At 35.5% G+C, this 16900-nt stretch overlaps 1 protein-coding gene across 4 annotated transcripts in view; it reads left to right on the top strand.

Annotated features, from left to right (window-relative positions):
- The window catches only part of LRRK2 (leucine rich repeat kinase 2), a 63874-nt gene that overhangs the window by 33418 nt on the left and 13556 nt on the right, over window positions 1-16900 (top strand). For all 4 annotated transcript variants that reach the window (XM_030292054.4, XM_072919831.1, XM_072919832.1 and 1 more), the window contains 17 exons: window positions 587-735; window positions 2461-2554; window positions 3554-3740; window positions 4128-4309; window positions 4821-5050; window positions 6056-6183; window positions 7207-7425; window positions 9574-9775; window positions 10401-10489; window positions 11025-11212; window positions 12158-12312; window positions 13214-13360; window positions 13514-13705; window positions 14432-14578; window positions 14914-15014; window positions 15184-15374; window positions 16029-16189. In XM_030292054.4, coding sequence (XP_030147914.4) covers window positions 587-735; window positions 2461-2554; window positions 3554-3740; window positions 4128-4309; window positions 4821-5050; window positions 6056-6183; window positions 7207-7425; window positions 9574-9775; window positions 10401-10489; window positions 11025-11212; window positions 12158-12312; window positions 13214-13360; window positions 13514-13705; window positions 14432-14578; window positions 14914-15014; window positions 15184-15374; window positions 16029-16189 — 2762 coding nt within the window. The remainder of the gene's footprint in view (window positions 1-586; window positions 736-2460; window positions 2555-3553; window positions 3741-4127; window positions 4310-4820; window positions 5051-6055; window positions 6184-7206; window positions 7426-9573; window positions 9776-10400; window positions 10490-11024; window positions 11213-12157; window positions 12313-13213; window positions 13361-13513; window positions 13706-14431; window positions 14579-14913; window positions 15015-15183; window positions 15375-16028; window positions 16190-16900) is intronic.

Genomic DNA, 16900 nt, shown 5'->3' with positions numbered 1-16900 from the left:
TGCAGAGACTGTCTCATTCATTTCCTACAGTTCATGCTAAATGAGATGGTGAACTTTGTTATTGATACTATCCTGGCATAGCAGTGGATGGATCTTTTATTTCTGTATTTTTGAGATCTTTCTCTTCCTCTTTCTAGTGTTTTTCTTCCCAGAATACATTGTGTAAAATCATATACTCATCCTGATTTGCATTCCATACGGGAATTATTTTTTTAAAAAATTTGTAGGTTGTTAGTAATTCTGTAATATTGCAAACACATATTTTTAGTACACAGAACCTCTCACCAATGCAAGAATCCTCCCTGCGTGGGATTGAGCTTCAGTATGTAATCAGAAAATTAAACCTTGCAATGCATTCTGACACTTGGTCTCCAAATAAATTAAACTTATTTTATGATCAGTTAGGTTATTCCATGTTGCCACATGTACTAGTGTTTTTGCTGACTGGTCAGGCTTAGTGTAGATAAAGTTTTCTTTTTGCTTTACTGGTGTAAGGATGACTTTGTCAGATCAACACTACTTTCACCTTTTACCTAATAGTTCCTAAATAAAACATGGATTGTCTTTTTTCTTCTTGTTATCATAGAAATAAAATTTCATGCTTATGTTCACCCCTATGCTTGAAAGACCTGAAAATTTTAAACATTAGTAAGAACAGTATTTCATCCCTTTCTGAGGATGTCTTCATGGGCTGTACAAAACTGGAGCAGTTCAATGCCAGGATGAATATTCTTGGTAAGTATCTGTGAAAACAGTATTCATGTTCTAGAAACTATTCCAAGTCATAAAATTCCTCTGCCACCAACACTTGGAGTCTTGGGAGAACAGACAAGAGTAGTACCACATGTACTAGTCTTTGTTTATACAGTTTCCTAAGCATCAGCTTTTGATTTGATGCATAGAGTATGCTTCCAGTCATTGGATCTGACTCACCTAACTCCTCCTGTTCCTACATTTAGAGTGGATGCTGTAAAAATGTCTGAGTGTACTTGAGATTGTACACACTGTTGAGGAAGGTTCGAAGCAGAGAAAATCATTGAGATTTAGCTTGCAAATCTAGTACTAATACAGGTTTAATAGTGTACTGTAATACATAGATGCATTCTGGCCTGTACCAGCAGTAGTGTGTCCAGCAGGACCAGGGCAGGGATTGTCCCATGCACTCAACCCATGCACACACCTCAAATCCTGTGTTCAGTTTTGGGCTTCTCACTGCAAGAAAGATGTTGAGGTGCTGGAGGGAATCCAAAGAAGGGCAGAGGAGGTGGTGAAGGGTCTAGAGCACAAGTCTGATGGGGAGCATTGCAGGGGAACCTTAGCAGTCTCTACAGCTGCCTGAAAGGAGGCTGCAGCCGGGTGGGGTCAACCTCTTCTCCCAAGGAACAGGCAGTAGAACAAGAGAAAATGACCTCAAGTTGTGCCTGGGGAGGTTAGATTGGATACTAGGGAAAATTTCTTCATTGTAAGAAGCACTGGAGTAGGCTGCACAGAGAAATGGTTGAGTCAGCATCTCTGGAGGTATTTAAATGACACGTGAATGTGGCCTTTAGGCCTTTAGTGGCAGACTTGGCAGTGTAGGGTTAATGGTTGGGCACAATAGTCTTAGAGGTCTTTTCCAACCTAAATGATGCTGTGATGAAGTATCTACCACACTATATCCAGCATTATCTTCAGAACAAGAGAGAGTGTTTGGTTCACCTGCATGCAGGTGCCATTTGAGATGCCCTGAATCATCCCCCTGGGCTTACAGCTTCTGGTCCAGAAAAAACAGATCTTCCATAGCTCCTGTGTTTGATCTTTAAGCCTTGTGCAGACAGCTCAGGTAGCACAGGGCAGATCACTAGAACCCCGTGTTAAGGAACTGAATTGAGTCCATCCAGCTTATGGGTCAGTGGCTTAGCATAGTTTTTGCAAAGGTGTCAAAATCACTTTATGCAAAATAAAAACTATACAAATTAGATTTTCAATTATACTGTGAGAGTTCATAAATTACTGTTGAATATATTCTTTCAAGACATAAAATCTTCCATTCAGAAATTACAGTCGCATTATTTCAGAAGGTAACTCTTAGGATTGCATTAAACACAGCTGAACCATTAGACTCATTTTTATAAGAATGAATCAGAATGAATGGGTGAATAAGACCCAGCAAATCCTTGGTCACATGGGAATCTTTTGTATACTTGCAGTACAGTAAAGTGTAAGTAAGATTATTTTGGTGTTTAATGCCACTAGGAGATGAAGGGTAACAATGTATAATTTGTTAAAACCAATATATTAATTAATTTTGTGAGTTTAGTTTTTAATAAGCTTTAAGAAATATGATTTGAACTCTGCCTTTGGTAGGTGATACCTTTGTAGGAAAATAATAGACTGACTTTTTAGTCTGTCTAAACTCCAGTGTTAAAATAATTTAAACCATTCTTAAAATCATAGGATTAACCCCTTTTTCTGCTCTAGAAAAGATACCTGACTTGTCATCCAGCATAACAAGTTTAAAATTATCCCAGAATTGTTTTACTAATGTTCCAGAAGCAATTCTTCTTCTACCGCAGTAAGTTACTTTTTTATTCATTGCTGTTAATGTCAAGTTCTTGATAAAGAAAATCTGATGACAAAATTGCTATTGCACAGAAATTTCTGCGATTTTCAGGGAATCCTCACTGGTTAAATCCAGAACTTGTTAGCTTTTAAACTGAAGACTAATTAGTCACATTTTCTTCATGATTCTGAAAAATTCTGTTCCTCAGATTCAAATTGCTGTTGTTGAAAATATATTCCTTGACACCTGAAGCTGAGAATACTAGGATTAATCTCATATTTCCTGGGAACCAACAATAAAAATATATCAGCAATTTTTCTTTTTTGAGTTCTGCAGACTTTTGCACAAGACTACTGAGATTAGTTTTTCACTTCCTAAATAACATGAGATACTTATTCTCAAAGAAAAGCACTTCCTCCAGAAGTAGATGTATGTGACATATATTTTGCTATACTTTCAAAGCATTACTTATGTGAAAATTGGACTTTTGCTTTTTTAACAGATCACTAGGATGAGGTTGTGGAGGGAGTGCTTGGAAGGGGTGATCCAATAGGTGTGGGGAGATGTGAGTGCTGATGGCACCATAGAGAGAGCAGATCCACAGATTTGGGAATTTATATTAATGAAATTAACATGGTATTGCACAATTTCAGCATGCTAACATTCACAGCAGCAGATTTAATGGATGTGTTGAAAAATAGTTTTCAGGTTCTACATCTCCCAGCTCAGACAAGCCAAGAAGGTGTTGCATGCATTTTGGTGTGCTTCATGTTTCATAGTAACATAAACAGCATATTTGTCCAATAGGTCTAGGTGAACTATGTAATTTCTGCACATACATGTATTTGCATACAAGTAGATCTATTTGGATTTGGATTTCAGTTACAAAATCATCTCTTCTGACAGATAATCTACTTATTTATTAAAAACTAATACTGCTTTGGTTCCAGCTAATCTGGGTTTTATTTTTTCATTTGCTAACTTCTCTCTTTTTTATTTTCATATTTTTAGTTTGCGATCAGTAGATTTAAGCCAAAACAAGATCACAAGCCTGCCTGGACCAATGCACTGGAAATCACTAAATTTAAGGGAGCTGTTATTTAATCATAATCAAATAGATGTCTTGGACTTGAGTGAAAAAGCATGTGCATGGTCTAGGCTAGAAAAGCTGCACCTCTCCCACAACAAGTTAAAGGAGGTAAAGTGTAAGATTCTACCTAAAGAAAACTTAATTGCTTTTCAGTTGAATGCAATTTTTCAATGTTCATTTGATTTTCGTGTCACCTTTCATACCATTGCATTGTACTAGTGAAATGGTATGTAAGTGCAAATATTTCCTTCTTCTGTGAAGGAAAAACCACTGTATTATATTCAGCATTTCTGCTTGGAATGTGTCATGTAATCAGTTTGTATACTGAATTACTTATAAGGTCTTTTCTCTCTTACTGTGGGATATTAGGCCTGTTTATTAAAAAAAGTAACTACAGCAGTAAAAATAATACCCAGTTCTGTTAAATAATTAATGTATTCATAGTTCTCATTTTCTTTTAACATTTAGTTGCCCAATTAATGTTCTTTTATTTAGATTCCTCCTCAGATTGGCTTCCTAGAGAACTTGACTTCTCTGGATGTAAGTCATAATCCTGATTTGAGATTTTTTCCTGATGAAATGGGAAGACTGTCCAAAGTCTGGGACCTTCCTTTGGAAGGACTCCATCTTAATTTAGACTTCAAGCATGTGGGATGCAAAGCCAGAGACATTATCAGGTTTGTTGCCCTATTGTTCTTGAATATTCCTGGTTTGCTTTCTTGGGATTTACATTACTAAAGAGAACCATTGAGAAAATAACATGTTGTTTTGAAAAGACATGCTGGTTTGTCATATGAACTCCAGCATACTGCTGTATGGGAGGTTATGCTATCAATACACACAGATAAAATAGAGTGGTTTAGACCATACTAGTATTACCTCTTGAATTTGATGCTTGTGTAAACTGTGCAATAAATGGTGCTTGCTAATTATTTGTAATATGTTTATTTTGTTCCCTATTGCACTGCACAGAGCTCAATTTTGGGATAATTGCAAAGCAAAAAAAGACACATTCTGAATTAAACTTTAGCTTTCAAACCAGAAATTAGGATAGAACAGCAATATCAAACAGATACTGAAAATTTGAAAAAAAATTGTATGATTCTCGATTTTTCTTTGTTCTTGAGTTCTGTTGGTCTTTTTCTCTGTTATACACTTCTGTGAGTTTTGCAAACTTCCTTCTACCAGATTTCTTCAACAGCGACTGAAGAAGGCTGTGCCTTATAACAGAATGAAGCTGATGATTGTTGGAAACACTGGCAGTGGGAAAACTACCCTGCTGCAACAACTCATGAGAAGCAAACGAACAGAACTGGGCTCTCCAAAAGCCACAGTAGGCATTGATGTAAAAGACTGGATCATTCAAGGGAAAGGCAAAATTAAGAAGGAACTTATATTAAATGTGTGGGACTTTGGAGGTATTTCCTGAGTTTATTTTCCTTTACTATTATCTTTTCTAACATTTTAATGCATTACTTGTTCTTAGAGTCAACCTGTGGTAATTCAAACTGGGGACAGTAGAATCACAAACATACACCAAAAGTCCAATGACCACTTACAAATCAGTGAATTCTGTAAATTAGCAGCTAATCCCTCAAATTTAATATAAGGCCTCAAGAATTTCTTATCACCAAATGTGGTTTGACTACTCATTTCAACTATAATACTTAGAATAATCATTTCAGAATAGGAAGAAACTGCATGTAATCACCAGAAGAATCTTGCATTCAACTCTCTTTCTCCATTTTGTAGTCTGGGTCTCTCTGGGCTCTGTAGTATCACAGGTTTATAAGGTCACAGACAGCAAAGCACTTAGGACAAGTCTTGGAACTTTGTGTTTCTGGAAAACTTTCTAAGTTTGGGGGAGTACAGAAGCACTTCTAAAATCCAGGGCTATTTGAGGCTATAGAAGATTAATTTTTGAACAGTTCTGTCATCATTTAAATACAGTCCATCACAATGCATAAGCACAGACCAGTGCCATTCAAGTTGGGTGTCCAGCTTTAGTTGTAATTTTAAGTGCTTAATTATGTGAATTTATTTTGAAGTTGCTGAAAGTATAGGAGAAAGGAAAGGAAGAAGGTAAAAGGACAGAGTGAGGGAGAAATTCAGTATTGAAATATTCAGAGAACCACAACCTTTTAAGTTGTCTATGCAGCAACTGTGTTTATCCAGTTAAATCTTAACACTTGATATAAAAACCGGTGTATGTGTTTTAACACTAACTTCAGTCAATTAGCTACCACAGAGTGCCTTCTTAAAATTTGTAGTTTTTATGGTTTTCTGACAATTTATATAAATTTCTGCAAACACTAATTTCACTTTTGAACTTGTGGTTTGGGGACATGTGTTCCTCTGCCTTTTTGTGATCTGAAGATGTTCAGTCAAAGAAGTACTAAATAATGGAAACTTTTGATCATTAGGACAAGAAGAGTTCTACAGTACCCATCCTCATTTCATGACCCAGAGGGCTTTATATCTTGCTGTTTATGATCTCAGCAAAGGACAAGCAGAGGTGGATGCTATGAAGCCATGGCTTTTTAACATCAAGGTAAGACATACAGAATGGAATTCTCCTTTCCAGGGAGCTGTAGATGAACAGAAAATTAACCATAAATATTTATATAGGGGAAGAAGAAAAACATTCTTCAAAAAGTAAGAACAGTAATATTAAGCAAGAGCTGAAATACATCATGTATTGGATATGACAGTAATTTTACACACAAAAAGACATGATCAGCAATATTTTGGTCTTAAAATTATACAAAATGATGTGCAAAATAATAGTTTGTATATTCTGGCAATGTTTTGAATTTACTGATAAAAATAAGAAAGGAATAGTATTAAAGAAATAATGAGCTAAATTTGTATTTTTCTTTTATACCAGTATAAATTTGGGGGTAATTAGAATTAGACTAATTTAAAACTGACTAGATATAGGCTTGAAATCATGCTATTAAGTGTGTGCTTAGTATCCTATTATTAATAGGAATTAGAGAATCTGCCTGTGTGTTTGTCATTTTTTCTAAGTATTTATCTCCATTTATGGGGCCATTACATGATGAGTGAGCGTTACTTGTCTTTTCTTTTTGTATGCTTCTTAGCCATGACTGGGCAATACACTCACATAAAGAGTTTGTTTACTGTTCTTGTCTTTTCCACTTTTTCACCTTGGGCAGTGATACAGGACACAGCACTGCAATCAGTTTAGTGTTGATGAAAATCACTTCTGATGTGTTCTCCTTTGCTGTGCAGTACCTGCTGATGTTTCACTGCTGCCCTGTTCCAATGACAGCTAGCAAAGTACCATTTCTTTTGGCTTTTCCATTTTGTTGGATGTTCTTAACAAATAATGTCCCTCTATTTTACTGCCAATAGTGTTAATCTGCAAAGAATGAAATACAGATGTATTTCACTCCTTCCTTTTAGAAAAAGCTGGGTTTTTTAATATTTCTCTTTTGAAGTAGACGGCTCTCTCAATGTTTGACTTAATTGCTCACATTTTATGTGAATATAAAACACTAAAATCAACATTTGCTATTGAGTTAATCAATAGTATGGATCTCACTAACAGGCTCGAGCATCAACATCCCCTGTCATTCTTGTTGGCACTCATTTGGATATTTCTGATGAAATGCAACGTAAGGCCTGCATGAGTAAAATTACAAGAGAGCTGTTGAACAAGCGAGGTTTCCCAGCAATCCAGGATTACCACTTTGTCAACGCTACAGAAGAATCTGATTCCATTATCAGGCTTCGGAAAATCATCATAAAGGAGAGTCTTCACTTCAAGGTAAGCTATATATTGTTTTAATGTTGAAAATATCCTTGTTTTTCTTAAGTGAATACCTTTTTGAACATTAATGCATAATTAAATAAATTCCTGTGTGATAGCAAAGTCATCTTGCCTTCTATAAAATGTTACACACAGCAAAATGATGAAGGAAGATTGCCAGGTTTGTTTTAATTTGATTTTCTTCCCAAAAATTCAACTTAGTGAAAATGCCAGCTAAGTTCTGTTTTCAAGCACTAGGGCCATATATCAAGTATTTAATTAAAAATGAGCCATCTTTGTCTTACAAAGAAATTTAATTGAAACCTTGGTTTCTTGGGCGGCATCATATAATTACAGTAAGTATTGCAAGATTTCAGGGGACAGGAAATATCATGTTGTGGTTTGTGAAAACCAACTGTTTTCCCAATTACTGATTTCAGTTTACATAGCATGAAACTATTTCTATAAAGAGGAAAGTGAATTAAAGCAGGAAAGGAATATCCTGTAGACTGTGATCCTCCCAGATTGGCATATCTGCACTTGTAATTCTGTTGTGTCCAAAGTCATTCCAACTCATTCCCTGCTCTATCCTCAGCCACAACATGAAGCCCTAAGTGTGAATGAAGAGACCAGCCCAGGCACAGAGCTCATAGAAAGGCAGGATCTTATCTGTAACAAAAAGAACATACTTCTTTTTCTTTTAATTTATGCAACAACACATTCTTCATACATGTCATAACACATTAAAGAGAAAAGGTGATGTTCTGTGCTGCTTAAATCAGTAAGAGCTTCATAAACCTTACCAGAACCCAAATTTCTTTTGAATGACTGCTTGGAAGATTTTATAGGGCAAATTATGTGTTTATGACTGGCCTCACACCAGTGGTGCTACTAATGAGTTAAGGTGTACACACCTCTCTTGTTTCTCTCAGGAATTAGCAGCTTAGCCATATCCAAAATCTCCCAAACTTCATTCCACAGTACAAGGAACAGCTAACCAGTCCTAAATGGCAAGGAGGTGCCCTCTTCAAGTGAAATGGGTTAATTCCTCTTCTCATACATCCAGTAGGAATGAATTGAGCTGGTGTTTTTATGTGGCTCTATGTCTCACCATACTTACTCAACACCCCAGGAGAAGATCTGCTTTTTGAAAAATGTTGTTCCTTTAGTGTCTGCATCTCTTGAGACTATGACTTAAACTTGATGTTTAAACTTCTACACAGATGTAAGGTGACCTTAAGGAAATTAGGTAGCTACCATAAATGATATAGGTAGTTTGTGAAAGGAATGTTCCAAGGTGTCTGTTTAGAGATTAGACAACTTTATTGAAGTATTCAGCATTTTCATCAAGTACTCCAAAGTCTTTGAAATTACACAAGGTACTAGTTTCATCTGCACGAGGTACCAATTATATTTTCAACACATTAAAAACATCACAGTACATTGGTGAGAGAAAGATTACAGTTAAGAAGCCAGTTTGTAAATATTGGGAAAGTTGTTTCCCATTTCCTCAAAAAAGTTAGTAGGTCAGCATTCATGGAGAAGGGAAAACCTGACTGGGTACTAGTGATTACCAAATATCAAAGGGAGTCTGCAGGAAGGAATGGAGGCTCAGGAAACAGGCACAAAGCACCTGTTTGTGTCGCTCATGTGGCTAAATTTATTTCGTTCTATATTCTTGTCCACTGACTGCCAGCAGTGGAGACTTTTAATTGAGCTACTACCCTCTTCCCCCCAGAGATATTATATATTACATAGAGATATTATATATTACAAGAAATATAGGATTTTTTAAATTAATTTGTCTATTGCATTGTGTTAACTGAAGATGTATGATATAATCTGCTTATATAGTGATATTTTCCTTTTACTTTGAACCAAAGCTTCTCTTTGAAACAGCATCTTCTGAGAGACCTCATTTATTATTTTGTATGTACAAGTAATATGGAAATATTTTCTTCTCTGAGTAGTTATTTATAAAAAGACATTATAATTCTGAAAGAATAATTACTTACATCTACCTTTCAGAAGCCATGTTAGTCAATAAATGAGTGGTTTTGTTCCTTTCTGCTACTATTGAGTGCACAGACACTTTATATCTTAGTTTTATTTTCTGCATTTCACATGAATAAATTAATGCATTTAAGATTATTCCTAATTTTACAGATCAGAGATCAGCCAGTGGTTGGTCAGCTAATTCCTGACAGCTACCTGGGGCTGGAAAAGAGAATTTTGCTGGAACGTAAAAATGTCCCAGTGGAATTTCCTGTAATTGATCAGAAACGCTTGCTGGAACTGGTACAAGAAGGCCAGTTACAACTGGATGAAAATGAACTCCCTCATGCAATTCACTTTCTGAATGAATCAGGTAAAATATTCTCTTCAATGTGTGTTTGTTAGCACTTCATTGTAAATCTGCAGCTGACAGATCTGTACACGTTTTTAAAAGTCTTTCACAAGGTTGCCACAAAATGGTAAGCTGAGGTGTCTAAGCTTGGGTAACATTAGTTTGTTAAACCAAATTATTAGGAAGAGAATTCCACAATGTGAAGGATCAGGACTGTAACAGTTTATATCTGTTGCTCTCTCTTACTCCTCCTTGAAAACATTCTACTGCTGGTTAGGCTGGTTAGATGGCTGAAAAAAGATGCAATTGCTCCAATTACTCAAATAGAATAGTGGTTAGAGGAACACATGTAACAGCTTATCTCAGTGCAGTACTGACTTCCTAAGATTAAATAATAAACCACACAGATCTTAGCAAAAAAGCAACTCAGATTAAAAATCTAACAAAAAGTCTGAAAATAAAGGTAAAGCTAAGCATGCTGTGCTTGCATTATACTGTTCTGACATATTGACGTCGATATAGCTGTATTTATTATTCAAATTGTTTATGTCAAGTCATATAATAAAAACAGCCCAGAAGGGAGTGCTTATTTTGCTTAATATTGATCTTGAGTAATGCATTGCTTATTCCAGTATTCTTTGTGCAGGTGTTCTCCTTCATTTCCAAGATCCAGCACTACAGCTAAGAGATCTGTATTTCGTAGATCCGAAGTGGCTGTGTAAAATCATGGCACAGGTCAGACTGAACACTTTTTGTCTATACATTTACAGTACATTTTCCCCTGTCTAAAGCCACTGTAACTCATCAGTGTTCCTTTTTCACCATTTCTTTATTGGTTTATGAGCTAGAATTTTCTCAAGGACCACATTTTTTTACCTGGTTCTTTCTGTTTCTGTTGCTTTCTGGACAACTGTGTCGTTGCTTGTCTGTTTTTACATTGTAATGTCCAATATAATTTAAACTGCAACAGACACAAGAATACATGTAGAATAGAAAAGCCCCATGGATGCAAGGTAATCCTGCAATATGTTGCCACAGGTTGGGATGAAAGCTGCAACTTTGGGCTAAAGGCTGTAAAAAGGGGGAAAGAATTTTAATTGTATGCTAGGTAGAGATGGCAGAGATAAGTGAGTGGATATGAAGTTGGAATGGGAAAGGAGCAGACTGACTGCTCAAGTGAGACCATCATTGAAATGCTGATCTAGAAACACTCTAAAAATTTATTGTATATATTCAGAAACACCTAAAATTGTTTTGCTTTTTTTAAAAGATTCTGATGGTGAAAGTAGAAGGCTCTTCTAAATACCCTAAGGGAATTGTAAAGCGTTCAGATGTGGAAAAATTCCTTTTGAAGAAGAGCAAGTTCCCTAAAATCTATATGTCACAATACTTTAAGCTTCTGGAGAAGTTTCAGATTGCTTTGCCATTAGGAGAGGACCAACTACTAATCCCAAGCAGGTAAGTAATGAGCTAAACCCTCAAATGACAGCCAAAATATTTTCAAAATAGAGATAAATCAAAATTGAAACCTCCTATCAGGCTAACTAGTTTCACTGATCATCAGAACAATTTGGTACATTAAAGCATAACATCCTCTTTGTATTATTACATTTTACTAAATGCTTTCAAAAGAGAAAAGCTGATCTTGTAGCAGATAAAGCTTATTTGTATCAACATGGTGGGTAAATGGAAACTTTAAATGATAGAATACTTTATGAGGATAGTACTTCTTTTACAGTTACCATGCTTCAAGACTACAGCAAGGAGGTTATAATTTAGCTTCACAGTAGTGTGCCAACATTACAGATATTTATTGCAATATAAAATATAGCAAAACATTTCCATAACCTATTTGCGTGAAGTGAGAACCAATGACAAGTTACTCAGAGGCACTATCTCCTTCAAAACGTGTAGATACTTAATGTGGTGACAAAAAAAGTGTTATGACTCTGAATGTGGTATTTTTGTTTTATCTGAAGCAGATAACTCAGTTTCTCTGCCTCAGTTACAGATTTCCCTAATGTGTTTAGTAATGTTTACCTTGCCAAGTGGAGAGAGTGTTGCATGGCTGCACTGATTAGGATTTTTATGTCCTTCAAAGCCCTGGGATAGGAAAATTTTATCTGAATGTCTTACCTGCCTTATGTATGTCTCAGATTTTTCTCATATTTGCATTAAATATCCAATGATCCATTAGTGAGGTGTTGTTGGGTTTAAATTAGAGTCAGAACTTCACTTTGACACAAGCAAGCATAATAAACACACACACTATATGTTAGCTCCCTGACCATCTGAATCATGCATTCATTAATAAATAATGCATTTTGCATTACAAATAATATATGTCATAAACTCAGATATATTACATCATCAAATACCGTGTTAATATTTTTCTTCTTTCAGCTTGTCTGATCACAGGCCTGTTATAGAACTTCCCCACTGTGAAAATTCAGAAATTATCATCAGGCTTTATGAGATGCCATACTTCCCTATGGGATTTTGGTCCAGGCTCATCAACAGGTTGCTCGAGATATCACCTTACATGCTATCAGGAAGAGGTAACAAATATTTCTCTTCAAAAGGAATAGTGTGCAAATTTGCCTCGAATGCCAACACCTGCACATTAAAGCTTTAGTCTCCAACACTGTTTTGCTAAATTCTAAACACTTCATAAATGTAAGAAAAAGACAGTGGTCATTTTTGTAATTTAGAAGTATTCAGGAACAGATAGTGCCTGATTTTGCAGTTGTATGCAAAAGAAAGTGAAGGTTCTAAGTAGTCCATTTCTCTCCTTCACATGCTAGAGATAGGGGAAATCTTTATGCTTACTGCTCTTTGCTTCCACAAAGAATACAGGAAGGGATATGTCTTCCACACAGAAAAGCAAACTGCTTTTCTTTAGGTTCATTAATTCTCCCGTTATTTAAGTCTCAAAGCATTGCTTTTATAAGAAAGGGGATGTGTCTTTACTTTTTTCCCAAGAATTCCATGCTTTCACATGGTAGTACTCTACAAGTATCCCTTATAAATGCCTGATGTCCTGGCATTTGAGCTTCTTCTGAGCGTCAAATTCCAGTTGCATCCTGCTATTTCAAGAGTGTGTGACAGGAAAAACTTAAATCACAGCTTTTTTTCATATTTTGCCTGAGATCCTCTGTGCTTGAACCTGAATGTAACTGAACATTTCTGTAATGCCTATATGCTGCATGACTTACCATCTGATTAGATACTTACAGTTTGTGGGTATGCCTTCTAGAACTGAACACAAGTTGGCATATATTTAGTTTTTGTGGGGCTGTGCTGCCTGCAAGGTTGTAGCCTTTATTTTGTTTGTTATTTGGCTAAGTATAACCCTACAATCATAATTACATATTCAAAGTACCATGAATTATTCTGAATACCTTAAAATTGACATTCATATTGGAGATCAGACTTTTAATCTAATTTTGTGTTTTCTAGAGCGAGCTCTTCGTCCTAACAGAATGTACTGGAGACAAGGCATCTATTTGAACTGGTCTCCTGAAGCTTATTGTCTAGTGGAATCAGCAGTATTTGACAACAACCCAGACAGTTTTTTGAAAATTACAGCACCTTCTTGCAGAAAAGGTTAATTATTCCTGAGCCTGAATTTTGCTCCAGTTTGATTGCAGCTTGGCATTTTGGTTTGTTGTGCTTTTGCCTTTGGAATATAGAGTTTATCTTGGCAATTAAAAATATGGCAAATTGGGTCTGTAATTTCCCTCTTTTTGTTTCTTAAAGGGTGCATTCTTTTGGGGCAAGTTGTGGATCACATAGATTCTCTTATGGAAGAATGGTTTCCAGGTTTGTTGGAAATAGATGTTTGTGGTGAAGGGGAAACACTGTTGAAGAAATGGGCTCTGTACAGCTTTCAAGATGGTGAAGAACACCAAAAAATACTACTTGATGACTTGCTTAGGAAGGCTGAAGAAGGTATATATTTATGCCATTTGAGATATATAGAGGTATACAAATACTGTGCAACATCCCCTTTCTAACATTTGGCTATATCATGTTATTTAAAAATGCTTCATTTTCATATGAAAAAATTACAGTGTAAGTCAAAAGCAATTTGTTTTTTTTTTTATATCAGAGCTGTCTAGTATTTATAAGAATAGACTATGAGGCAGATTGCATCTACTCTGTGTGGTTATATAAAAATAGCAATAATGGAAAGAATTATTTTGTCATAATACTGATAATGCAGGTTCAATCTTGGAACTGAATCCAGCAGATAGGAAAACTAATATTTGATCTCTTGGTTGGATCACATAGCACAGTGATTTAAAAGACAATATTCAGTATGGCATTCTACATACTAACAGCATTCTTTCTTTTTGCAGACAGAAAAACGATCTCTTGGTTAGTGTTACATTGCAGCACTTTTTTTCACATTTGATAGGTACATATATAGAGCCTTGAAAATAATTAAACATGTAAGAGCCAAGAATTTGAGTGGCAAACTTAATTAGTATATATGTCTGTGTGCATGCATATATATATGTGTGTGTATGTGTATATAAGTACGTATATTAATCTAATTTTAGGTACATTGATTTAATGCAGTCTCAGAGATCCTCATGCCTTTCAGTGCTTTTACAATTATACCCTTTTTTTTTTTTTTTTTTTTTTTTTCATTTTCTCTTTTGGTTTTCTTAGGTGACCTTTTAGTAAATCCAGATCAACCAAGACAGACCATTCCAATTGCTCAGATTGCTCCTGATCTGATACTGGCTGATTTGCCTAGAAATATTATGTTGAACAATGATGATCTGGAATTTGATGAAGCTCCTGAATTTCTCTTGGGTAAGCATTATTTTGTAGGGTTGTTTTTTTTTTATAGAGATTATGTAAGCAAATCTATTGAAGTCAATTCTGTAACATATAAAAAGCATTTTAGAGATTTATCTTCTGAAGAAATATATTATTTAAGGTATTCTGAATTTCAGGTTATTGAGTTTTGAATTTTCCACTTATTTGTGCATTAGGACACTGGTTTTTATGTGTTTAGTTTATTGATCATGAATCTTAACACAGCAGATGATCCACATATTTTAAAACTGAACCCTTTCAGCTCTTATTTTTGAGAAATGGCTGTTATCCCTTTTTTAGTAATATTCTTCAATGTTATTGTTCAAAAGGTGATGGTGGGTTTGGATCTGTGTACCGTGCATCCTATTGTGGTGAAGAGGTTGCTGTGAAGATTTTCAATAAACATACTTCCCTCAGGCTCCTAAGACAAGTAAGAAGTACTGCCTTTTTTCTGTAGAGCTGCTCTTGGAATACAACCCTAGTGAAGAGTTTTAAAAGTTTAAGTAAATTGCAAGTCCTCACTCTAAAATATTCTCAGTTTACTTCAGATGTAGAGATTATGCTTTTTGCACTATTTCATCTGATTTTACATTTTACAGGAGCTTGCAGTGCTTTGTCACCTCCACCACCCCAGTCTGGTGTCTTTGCTGGCTGCTGCAGTCCGTCCCCGGATGCTGGTGATGGAATTGGCCCTCAAAGGATCTCTTGATCGTTTGCTTCAACAGGACAATGCAAGTTTAACTAGAACACTTCAGCACAGGATAGCTCTCCATGTAGCAGATGGCTTAAGGTAAATGTGACTTCTGCATGGTTTTAAAAACAGGATATAGCTTCAAAGATGATATTCTGCAAATGAAAAGCTTCTGTTCTCTCACATTTCAAGCAGAATATTTCCTGGGTCAGACAAATGCTTGTGTTTTTATGGTTGATTGGCTGATATGTATTTAGTTACCTGGTTTTTTTCCTGTTAATGAATGATGCTCATATCAGTAGAGAAATTGCAAGACGCTGGGTGTAATTTCCATGTGGCTGTATTACTGATTTCTTACTGAAATGTCATAGAAATTAATTTAGTGTATATTTCAAGTTCAGAAAGTCCATTTATCACCTCACCTCATTGCAGTGTGACTTTAAAATGACAAAACCTGCCAAGAGAGTTAAGCTTAAGGTTCTAAGATTCATTTTTCAAACTATCAGTGGCTCTTCAGATAAAACTTGGTGCTAAAATACTGCAGTGTAAAGTAATAAACAGTAAATAGTATTTCAGAACAATTCTAAAGTCATTATCCAGAAAAGCTGCGTCATGTTGGTGATGGTTGACATTTTTAACACAATATTTCATGTTTGAAAACAGTTTACTGTTACGAGATGAATGCACTCAGCGTGTGTATACAGATGCATCCCTAACTTGTGAATGCTTTCAGTAAATATTTTTGATTACTAGGTACCTGCATTCAGCAATGATCATCTACCGCGATTTAAAGCCTCACAACGTGTTGCTCTTTACCTTATATCCCAATTCAGCTGTTATTGCAAAAATAGCTGACTATGGCATTGCCCAGTATTGTTGCCGAATGGGAATAAAAACCTCAGAAGGCACACCAGGTATGGAAATATGATTTGATTTAAAGTCCATTATGTCCAAAAATAGCTAATATATTTTTATGTAGTCTTTAAGAAGTAACTCAAATCTATATTCTAGTCAAAAGTCACAAAAGGGAGTCCTAGTCATCTTACAAGTTGTGATGCCAGATTTATACCTCTTGGCCATTCCTCCTGTTCATGTTTTAACACCTTTTAGGAGAATCAAGGAGCATATTAAAGGTTTAAAAATAAGAAATTAAATTACATGCATTCATAACGTTTTTTCATTGTCTGGTTTTAATATGGTTATTGTGATACTGAAATTATACTGCTAAAATATTTTACTTTAATTTCCAGTATGTTAATTAAGACATAAGTCTTAAATTTTTTTAAAGGCAATAAGTATCTCCTCTGTTACCCAACTTCAGAGAGAACCTATTAGCATCCATTCTAAAGCCCTGAACAATTCAACCACTTTGAAAAGTTCCCTTAGGTCTTTTAAATTGTGCTTGGGAGCATCACTTCAAGTGTTAAAGGTTAGACCATCAATAAAGACTGCAGACTTCCCCTTGATATTCAGCATTCATTGATAAAGTAATTATTTTATATTAAAAGGGGCAGGAGCTTTGTAATTGAGGTACTATCTCCTTCCTTTATACTTACTGCTGATATTTTTGGACATCTGCCAAGTACAAGCTATTGCCAGCCCAGAAATAGTTAGATGTTTTTCCT

Source organism: Taeniopygia guttata, chromosome 1A (assembly GCF_048771995.1).
Source record: "Taeniopygia guttata chromosome 1A, bTaeGut7.mat, whole genome shotgun sequence".
Classification (NCBI taxonomy): Eukaryota; Metazoa; Chordata; class Aves; order Passeriformes; family Estrildidae; genus Taeniopygia; species Taeniopygia guttata.
The sequence above is the reverse complement of the archived record's forward strand: the minus strand, read 5'-3'. Positions and strand labels throughout refer to the sequence as shown.